The 11,119-nt window shown below is 43.9% G+C and overlaps 1 protein-coding gene across 1 annotated transcript in view; it reads right to left on the bottom strand.

Moving 5' to 3' along the window:
- The window catches only part of STX6 (syntaxin 6), a 41,000-nt gene extending 31,037 nt beyond the window's left edge, over window positions 1–9,963 (bottom strand). The window contains exon 1 of the mRNA XM_007448511.1: window positions 9,929–9,963. Coding sequence (XP_007448573.1) covers window positions 9,929–9,963 — 35 coding nt within the window. The remainder of the gene's footprint in view (window positions 1–9,928) is intronic.
- Between the last annotated feature and the right edge of the window lie 1,156 nt (window positions 9,964–11,119).

Here is an 11,119-nt window from a genome sequence, read left to right as displayed (position 1 = left end):
GGAAAAAAAAAGAGTCTTCACTTAGTTTCCTATAGTTATATACAATTTTGACCTCAACTTGCTGCTGCTTCCACAATGCCCCTGGGATACCACTACTGCCACCAACGACACTGCAGGTCAAAGTCATGGGTGACTTGAACTCGTGCTCATTTCCAGTGTACTTGACACCACAGCCTATTTTCTTGAAACTCTCACTTCCTTGTTTTTGTGACATGGTGCTCTTCTAGTTTCTACTAATTTTCTCTTTCCTCTTCCTCCACTTGGTCCCAGTATTTCTCAGCACTATTTTTATGGCTTCTAGGTGCTCATCAACACTAGCGGGTTCAAAAGATTGCTTGAAGCTGATGACTCCCCACTGCATTTCCAACCCTAACCTCTCACCCAGGACTAATTCCTATATTTTTAGCTGCCTACAGGATCATTCCATTTGCCTAAAGCCAAACCAATCATATCCTCCCTACAAAACAGTAAATATTCATACAACAAAATGAAACAGAAAAAAAAAAAAGCTTCCTTCTCTAACTTCCTCATTTTAGTCAACAGTGACACTATTTTCCAAGATTTGAAACTTGTCTAGACATCATCATCTCTGACTCTTCCTCTTACTTCTCACCTTGCACAACCACTGGATTTTAGATCTAGAAGGAACTTTCACGATAACTAGTCTGCACTCATTAAACAAATAAGAGAACGGGGGCTCAGACTTCTTGTCTTCTGGCCTCTAGTTCTGCTGACCCAGAGCATGAGGGGCCTTCCAGTACCTGTTCAATCCCATCTTTGCAAAGGCTCCAGACAAATCTATTTTCTTTGTGGAATCAGAAGACCTGGGTTTGAGCCCTCAGAAGTTGTTTGACCATAGGCAAGTGCATAGTAACTGCTAGTTAAAACCACCTCCTGATTAAGAATTTACAATAGGAAACATTAACTTTAAACTCCTCAGCTGGGTATTCCACGCCTCCTCCACCCCAAAACTGGCCGACTTTAATCTCCAACCTGATTTCTCACTGAAACAAAATCTGTTTCACTTGGCAGGTCTTCTTCCCATCCTCCCTTTCCTCATTCCTGGCTCTACTTTCACTCACTGCTTCCCCAGCTGGAAGAGTCCTTACACCTCTGCAAATGAAAAGCACACATTTCCTTCAAGGCCCAGATTGAGGCCCTACGTCGCTTCACTAAAGTGTCACTGACCAACATTCCCCCTGGGGGTCTTTCCAAGTTTTTTCAGTCTCCACAGTATCTCAGCTCTATTCCAAACTCTTACAGTCAAAGCATATTGTCTTTCACCTACACTGTTTCACATATCTGCACAGTGTTCTCCAAACCAGACTATAATTTCAGGAGCCAAATAGAGTTATTAGGCATTCAATAAATGCCTAATTCAATATAACAAATGTCTGCAAAGTGGTTTTCACAGTGAAACATCTGGTCGGGGAATTCCCTGGTGGTACAATGGTCAGAACTCCGTGCTCTCACTGCTGAGGACCCGGGTTTGATTCCTGGTCAGGGAACTAAGATCCCACGAGCCACACAGCACAGCCAAAAAAAAAAAAAAAAAAAGAAACATCTGCTTGATTTTTAAAAAGTAGAAAATGAGACCTTACATTCAATTTTACTGGATAAAATTACTCGCTAAATAAGGATAATTTTTTCACAGTGACTATACCAATAAACAGTTTTTTCAACAGTGTGACTAAAACGCACAATGCTTGCCTTCAAGGAGCTCATAATCTAGTGTTTAAAAGGCTGTACACACAGACCAGAGATGGTTAGAGAATAATACAATGTAACATACACTATCTTGCTCATCTGCTTACTCACGCCTTTATTTCAACACAGATCCACAGCTAAGAACCTGGAAATAAAACTTTGTTCGGGCACACAACGCCTCCAAATCAGCAAAATATTAAAGAACCACAACATTCATGCCTTTTACCTATAGGAGAGGCTTACTTGGTACCAAAATACTCTCATATTCCACCACTCAATTTCTTAGTAGCTTATTCTGATTAGAAGTTGCAAACAAGAGAGGGAAAAAAAACTACAGAACCCCAAACTCAAAATGGGCTCACTCATCAAACAAATACTATGTAACACCTTACTGAACATAATGATGAAAACAACATGATTCAAATATGGTATGTTTCACATAGCAAATTAATTAAGATTTCTTAAAAGGAGACTCAGTACAGGCAAGGGGTCAAGGGAAATGGGCCCATCAAACTTTTGGGGGTGAGGTAGTGAGTCGAGTGGAGTTAGAGGTGTATCCTAGAGGGCAATTTGGCAACATGCATCAGAAGCTTTGAAAATGTGCACCCCCTCTGAATAAGCAAATCTGCTACAGGACTACAGGCTATGGAAATAATCAGGAGCAGCAATGAAGGCCTGTGACAAGCAGACTTGCCACTATATTAACTGTGACAGTGAAAAATTTGGGTACATCATAAACCTTGTCCTGGGTGATAAGTTATATCACATTTATATAACAAAATACAATACAGTGATTAAAAAGCCTCCCCACCAAAAGCATTTTAAGGATATAAAAAATTACAGATGAAAAGATCATAAGACAGTATGATCGCAATTTCTTAATGATTAATAACAGTAATACCCATTTATATAAATCCTGGCCTTTCCAATTACAGGCTTATGAATTGTAAGTTTGTTTTTTTTTACTCTCTAAGTTTCATTTTCTTCATTTGTAAGATGATAATAATAATAGTACTAGTATCTACTTCATAAGGATTAAAAAGACAATCCCTGTCATGTTCTCAGAACAGTGACTGATATTTATATCAAAAAAAAAGAGATAAAAAACTGATGGATGGTATTACATAAAACTTAATAGAAACAGATTAAAAAACACCAAAATTGTAACTAATTATTTCTGGATGGTGGTATTTCAATGAATTTTTAATCCTTTTTTATATTTTTACTTCCTAAGTTTTCTAAAATGAGCATGTATCGCTTTAAATGTTACTCAAAAAAAAAAAAAAACCAGTAAGACATGGTCTTTCCTCTCAGAAAGGGCAGCCTGTTTGGATGGAGACATATACAGACAGTTAAAAGAGAATGTTTACTGAGCACTTGATACATACTCCAAACTGTGCTGAGGCAACTTACACGCATTAACTCATTTAATCCTCATAACTGATAAAGCAGGAATTGTTAAGCCAATTTTGTACATAAAGAAACAGGTTCAGAGAGGATAACTAATGTACCAAAACTTAAACCAAGTAATACACAGAAGTGAGATCCCAACCTTGGGTCAGCTTGATTAACAAAGCTCAGTTCTTTCACCAAACCTCACTGCCTCCAGAAGTCACATAAAAAGAAAAATTACACCCAGAACATTAATTTCCTTTCCCTTTACGCCCAGCTTTGTTCTTCTTACAGAATTTATCACCACCTGACATACCATATATTCGTTCATTTGTTTACTGTCTGTCTCTAGAATATAAGCTTCATAAGGACAGGGATGTCATTTGTTCACTGCTGTCCCCTTAGCCCCTGGCACACAGAAAACAGACACTCGGTAAGTATTTCAGAATGAAGGATTCCGAATAGAGCTGTGACCTGAACGTGTCTCCGAGGTCACGTCTGGCAGCAGTGCAAATGAAGCTTGCAGAAGCTGCTTAGAAGAGTTCAGGTGGGAGAGAACAAGGACATGAACTAGGGTGGAGGAACCAAAACCAGAGAGGAAGAGAGGATTCCAGAGAGATCCAGGGGATGCACTGATAGGCCCCAGTGACCAAGTGGACATGGGACTGAAGGGCTGTGAGGAGTCAGGAGTAAAGAGGGCTAAGAAGAGGCAGGCATTTTTAAGGAGGGTGAAGGAAAAGAAAAAAAGGGGAAGATATCCACCCCATAGCATGGGGGATATCGAACAATTAGTAGAAAACACAGAAAAGCACACAGGAGAGAGTTGGGTCAGAGTGACTGGGGTGCAGGATGTGCACAGATAAACAGGGACCACCTGACACAATGGGAATAATCAAGTCACCCAGTGAGAACACACAGGAGAGGGTCAACTAGACAAACTACAACTTAGGGGCAGGCCTGAGTTGATTCAGTAGAGCTAGGGGTTCTGGTAGTGAAAATACCACTGTGAATGTCTGTGCCAGGTAGGGCCACATCTGCCCAACTGTGGTAGTTTTCTCCCGTGTTCTGGGATTCTGCTCTGAACAAGAAGACATCGAGAGTGTCAAAACCTCACAAGACGAGCTTCAAACACTCAGGCACTAATCACTGCATATTTAAATTAAAACAGCTTTCGAACTGGTCTCCTTTTTATATTTGTTTTTTTAATTTTTATTTGTTTATTTTTGGCTGCGTTGGGTCTTCATTGCAGTGCGTGGGCTTCTCACTGCAGTGGCTTCTCTTGCTGCGGAGCCCAGGCTCTAAGCCCACGGGCTTCAGTAGTTGTGGCTCGCACGCTCCAGAACGCAGGCTCAGCAGTTGTGGCGCACGGGCTTAGCTGCTCCGAGGCATGTGGGATCTTCCCGGACCAGGGCTCGAAACTGTGTCCCCTACATTGGCAGGCAGATTCTTAACCACTGCGCCACCAGGGAAGCCCTGATCTCCTTTTTAATCTTTCTACACACTGATGCATACAACACTATTACCAAATCAATATTCCCGAAACCCTAATTTCATGTCATTTCCCTGCTTTAAAAATCTCCAATGGCCTCTTAGAGACTCTTCTTGACCCTATTCTACCTGTATCTGTGGATGTACCTGTAGGAGTGTTAACAGTATGAGTAGAACTAGGCAGCTGAATTTTGAATCCTGGGTCCACTACCTATTAGCTGTGTGAGCCTGGGGAAGTAACTCAACCCCTCTGTGCTCCCTCAGCTCCTCATGTGTAAAACGGGGCTAATACCCACACCACAGAACTGTTCTTATGAAGTGAAAATTCTTATAAAGTGCTTACTTAGCATGCGACGCCTGACATAGGAGTTGCATCCTTTAAATGTTAGCTATTATTATTATTACTTCTCCCAATAAACTTCCTACTGCACCTGGGATGCTCTCCTTGATGATTTCTAAACACACAATGCCCGCCTTTGCTGGTAGTGTTCCCACCCACGAACCACCACTCCTTAACCACAACCACCAAAGAGAATTTATTCAACATTTATGCTATATATTCAAGGTGCTGGGCTGGAAATACAGGAAAAAGAAACAGTTCCAACCTTCAGAGCTCACAGTCAAGTAATGAAAGACAGCCAGAGGAAGAGGTGCAATAACGTGTTACAGGTGCCAGGGAAGCACTTCCTGGAGGCAGTGGAGATGCTGACACTGAATCCTGAAAGCTGAGTGGGTGCATCAGGCAGAGTGGATGCGTGTAGAGTAAGAGCATCCAGTCCTGCGGTCACCGTCACTGTACTGAGTCTGGTGAAGCCGCAGCTCTGTGCTAAGTGCAGGCAGAGTGAGCGGAGGGTAGAGGAAGGCTATGTCAAGGAGGTCAGGAAGTGCTGAGATTTTATTCTGTAGGCAAGAGGCAGCCACTCAGTGATGTTAAGTAGGGAACTCCTGCTTGGGTTCTAGAAAAGCTACACCTGTGCTGCCCAATATGGATGCCACACGTGATTGCTGAACCATGCTAGTGTGACTGTGGAACTAAATTTTAATTAATTTAAATTTAAAAACTGATACGCAATTCAGTTGCCAAAAATTTTAAAAGTAAATTTGGAACAATTTGGTTATGTGAATCTATTGAATACTTTTTCAACTGTAATTTTAATGAACTCTAAATACACATCAAGTGTTCCTGATGAAAATTTAGCATCCAAATTGAGATGTGCTGTAAGTGAAAAATACACACCAGATTTTGAAGACAGTACAAAAAGGGTAAAATCTCCTTTAATAATCTTTAGGTCACACGTTGAAATATTTTCACTATACTAGGTTAACGATGACATTAAAATTAACTTCACCTGTTTTTTACTTTGTACTGTGTCTACTAAGAAATGTAAAATGGAATGTGTGGCTCACCCTGCATTCTGGAGAGCACTCATCCAACAGAACCAAGGCAGATGCAAGAGGAAAGAGTTTGGAAGCAGGAAGACCAATAAGAGACTCTTCTTGATGAGTCCAGAAGAGACACAGGCCTGAATTATCTAAATGCTCCCCATCTTCGAAACTTAATTCAAGACCTACTACTACCTCCAAAGCTGTTCCAGTCATAACTGTTCCTAATGATATGCCTTTCTCTGAACTACTGGGGGAGTTAATCATCTGTAGGATTCACTTCGGCACTTAAATCATTTCCACCTGTCATTTCTACTTAATTCTGGGGTGAGCTGTTTCTCAGATTAGAATATCAGCTCCTAGGCTAAGTGCCACAATTTAGGCATTTTTAATTTTTCCACACTGTGCAGTGCACTTTCAAAACTTTTTTTTTTTACTTCTTTATTGGAGTATAATTGCTTTACAATGGTGTGTTAGTTTCTGCTTCATAACAAAGTGAATCAGTTATACGTATACATATGTTCCCATATCTCTTCCCTCCCTCCCACCCTCCCTATCCCACCCCTCCAGGCGAGCACCGAGCTGATCTCCCAGTGCTATGCGGCTGCTTCCCACTAGCTATCTACATTACGTTTGGTAGTGTATATATGTCCATGCCTCTCTCTCACTTTGTCACAGCTTACCCTTCCCGCTCCCCATACCCTCAAGTCCATTCTCTAGTAGGTCTGTGTCTTTATTCCCGTCTTACCCCTAGGCTCTTCATGACATTTTTTTTCTTAAATTCCATATATATGTGTTAGCATGCGGTATTTGTCTTTCTCTTTCTGACTTACTTCACTCTGTATGACAGACTCTAGGTCTATCCACCTCATTACAAGTAGCTCAATTTCGCTTCTTCAAAACTTTTAATAAAGAGAACTACATGAATGTCTCCCCATATATTCCGTCGCATAATCTGGAGATACTCGTATAGTTAATTTTACTTTTCCTCAGCAGAAGGTTTTGACATCTTAACAACATGAGCTAAAACCATGTAAAAGTCAACCAACACTCCAGGCCAATGTTCCAATAAAGCAGTGATATGTAATCAGTGAGCAAGCCTTGGCAAACCGTATTGGATACTAGCAGGAAAAAAAAGTCAAGATGGCAGAGCAATTTAACATTTTCACAAATTCCATTAAAAATCAAACCAAAAATTCTGATTATCTATGGCCTCCACTGCCAGAGATAACCTTTGCAACCTAAGCATTAAGAACATTCATTCAAGGGAAAAAACACACAGCTTTCACACTTAAAAATCAACCCCTAGGGCTTCCCTGGTGGCGCAGTGGTTGAGAGTCCGCCTGCCGATGCAGGGGACATGCAGGGTACATGGGTTCGTGCCCCGGTCCGGGAAAACCCCACATGCCGCGGAGCGGCTGGGCCCGTGAGCCATGGCCGCTGGGCCTGCGCGTCCGGAGCCTGTGCTCCGCAACGGGAGAGGCCACAACAGTGAGAGGCCTGCGTACCGCAAAAAAAAAAAAACAGAAAAACAAACAAACAAAAAACCCCTAAAAATCAATCCTTCTAATAAGCAACATATTTTCCAGATAGAGAGCCACATATTACTAATAATCTAAACTCAGCATTTTCCTATCTAAATTAAAGTCAGGTGAAGGAAAATCTTTTTAGGGAAACGTTAAAAAATATATATCTTACTGTATCATTGATAATAAATATTTCACCTGAAGTACCACTTAAATTTTCTGAGAGGAACCCTTAAAACACACACACACACACTCAAGCAACTGGTCACCTTTTACCCCTACAAAAATAGGAAGCTAGCAGCAAGTAGTTTAAAGCAAAGGGACACTTATATGGTTATCAGCACTGATCTTTCCGGAACTTTGCAGTTCTCAGAATTTTAACGTTTGTTTGACATTTAAAACAAAAGCTGACAAGTTATAACAACAACAGAATCGATCTTTCCTGAATTTGTTTAATGGCTATAAAGTCTATGTAACAGTGCAAATAAAGTTTCTATCTCCAAACGACTGAGCAATCAAAGATGGAGTCACGACAGCTCATAGGGAAAAATAAGTTAAGGCTGTTCTAGTCTGAAAGGCAGAAGAAACGGGGGAAACCTGTCAAATAGCTTGGATGAAATCAGGGAGTTAAAAAGAAAGCACTCATTTCCTTTAGCACTGTGGGAAAATCCCGGTGCTAACAGAAAGCTAAGGAAAGTTTGGTTTGGCTGATTTCATTTTGTTTTCCTTCCAACATCATCACTGAGTTTGAACGGCTGCTTTCCTCCCCTCCCATTACTCAGTAAAAACTCCCCCACTGAATTGAGCTGTCTTCCGGAGCCTCGCGCCCCCGCCTCCCAGCCTGCAAACGTGCTCAGACGCCTCTGGGTATGTTGTGGTCTCACCAGTCCGAGGGCCAGCGCTCCGAGCTCAATGGACAATGGGAGCTCACCCCCGTGCACGCCAACACATGCCGCGGAGCGGCTGGGCCCGTGAGCCATGGCCGCTGGGCCTGCGCGTCCGGAGCCTGTGCTCCGCAACGGGAGAGGCCACAACAGTGAGAGGCCTGCGTACCGCAAAAAAAAAAAAACAGAAAAACAAACAAACAAAAAACCCCTAAAAATCAATCCTTCTAATAAGCAACATATTTTCCAGATAGAGAGCCACATATTACTAATAATCTAAACTCAGCATTTTCCTATCTAAATTAAAGTCAGGTGAAGGAAAATCTTTTTAGGGAAACGTTAAAAAATATATATCTTACTGTATCATTGATAATAAATATTTCACCTGAAGTACCACTTAAATTTTCTGAGAGGAACCCTTAAAACACACACACACACACTCAAGCAACTGGTCACCTTTTACCCCTACAAAAATAGGAAGCTAGCAGCAAGTAGTTTAAAGCAAAGGGACACTTATATGGTTATCAGCACTGATCTTTCCGGAACTTTGCAGTTCTCAGAATTTTAACGTTTGTTTGACATTTAAAACAAAAGCTGACAAGTTATAACAACAACAGAATCGATCTTTCCTGAATTTGTTTAATGGCTATAAAGTCTATGTAACAGTGCAAATAAAGTTTCTATCTCCAAACGACTGAGCAATCAAAGATGGAGTCACGACAGCTCATAGGGAAAAATAAGTTAAGGCTGTTCTAGTCTGAAAGGCAGAAGAAACGGGGGAAACCTGTCAAATAGCTTGGATGAAATCAGGGAGTTAAAAAGAAAGCACTCATTTCCTTTAGCACTGTGGGAAAATCCCGGTGCTAACAGAAAGCTAAGGAAAGTTTGGTTTGGCTGATTTCATTTTGTTTTCCTTCCAACATCATCACTGAGTTTGAACGGCTGCTTTCCTCCCCTCCCATTACTCAGTAAAAACTCCCCCACTGAATTGAGCTGTCTTCCGGAGCCTCGCGCCCCCGCCTCCCAGCCTGCAAACGTGCTCAGACGCCTCTGGGTATGTTGTGGTCTCACCAGTCCGAGGGCCAGCGCTCCGAGCTCAATGGACAATGGGAGCTCACCCCCGTGCACGCCAACTACAAAGCTCAGGAGGGCCATTTCCCTTTTCCTGCCCAGATGCTGTTTTCCCCCCTTCGAAGCAGGGCCCCGTTCTCCACTACAGCTGTAGTTTGGTCTGGGACGCCTGTCTCCCTTCCCACCTGCAGAGCTGCTGAACGCCTCCACCCCTCCAAATAAGTTGTAGGGCAGCGCACAGGCCAAAGGGGACCCCCTCCCCAGGGGCTTAATTGGGGTCACGGGTTTCAAAGTCCAGGTAGGACGGGGAGGGGATGTCTCTGGACGCTTGATCATGGCCCTCAAGGCTAAGTCGTCCCCACTGTCCCCTCGCCAGCCTCTACCTGTTTCCCATCCCCCTACAGCGAGGAGAGTGGGGAGGTGCGGGCAGGCAGCACAGCCACCTCCTCCTCCAGTGGAGCCCTCGGCGACACTCACCCTTTCACCACAAAGAAGGGGTCCTCCATGGACATGGCGTCCCGGCCCCCGGCCGCCTCACGCCTGCTCCGCGCACAGCTAACGCTGCCCACCCCACCCGCCTCGCGCGGCCGCCGGCGCCTCGGCCTGGGGGACCCGGAACCTCTGGGCGCGCAGGCCGGGGTGCACTGGCCCGCCGCGGGTGCAGCACTTGGTCGGCAGAGCCGACCGAAACCCTGACTCTATTGCCCGGCCCCGCGGCCGCCCCCCTCCCCCGGCTCCTCCCAGCGCGTCTGGCCGCCTGGCTCCGCCCCCGGGTTGCTCAGCCTCCGCCAGTCACGAACGCCGTCAGCCGCACCACTTCCGCACCCATGCTCACGTGACCAGACCCGGCCCCGCCCCTTGTCGGCGGGGCCTGGGCACCTTGTCACAAGACCCTGGAGACGGGGCTCTGGGGGTGGTGGGGGAGGGCGGGTCTTCTCTCGCCTCGCCCCTCAGGAGTCAGGGGGAGGAGCTGCTTGTTCCCTTGCGGGAAAGGCTGTCGGGTTTCCTAGATACGCCGTAGTACCTGCTTTGCACAATCCTTTCACCTTTCCTCTACTTTTGGTACTTGATTTTTGATAACATGTTGATTTAGAAATCCATCTCGTCCTCGACTTACAATAAAGCGTGCTCGTATACATTATGTGACTATGATAATATTGAACAACTCCTTTATGAAGGTCTTACTATATCCAGCGATGCGCTGAAGGCTGTATGTGCATTATCTCAATATTCTTGCGGGGGGGGCGGTATTACTATTCCCATTTAGTAGATGGGAGAATTTCAGAGAGGTTTCAAGATTTCCTGTGCTCACACAACCTGGACAGGGCAGAGCCAGAGAATCTGTGCACTGTCTACCAGACTAGGGTGTGTTTTCTTTTGCTGTGCGTTCTTTTCATACAGCATACGGTGCTTCCCAAGAGAGAGAACTTTTGAGGGACAAAGAAAGGGCCAGGTATAGCAACTTCTTCCAGGCTAAATGGGTTCGAAAGCGATTCCAGAAAGCATTTTGGTCAGAACAGTTATCAAACTTATATGCTGGATATGCTGTGGGGTTTGTGAACTTTAATTGCTGATTATCATTGAGCACTTCCTGTATGTCAAGCACTGTGCTTAGTTATCTCAGTTGCACTCACAATGAAGTAATTACTGTTGTTACCCCCATTTTAC

The sequence above is a fragment of the Lipotes vexillifer genome, unplaced genomic scaffold (genome assembly GCF_000442215.2).
Source record: "Lipotes vexillifer unplaced genomic scaffold, Lipotes_vexillifer_v1.1 scaffold76, whole genome shotgun sequence".
In the NCBI taxonomy this organism is placed as follows: Eukaryota; Metazoa; Chordata; class Mammalia; order Artiodactyla; family Lipotidae; genus Lipotes; species Lipotes vexillifer.
This window is presented reverse-complemented; position numbering and strand designations above follow the sequence as displayed.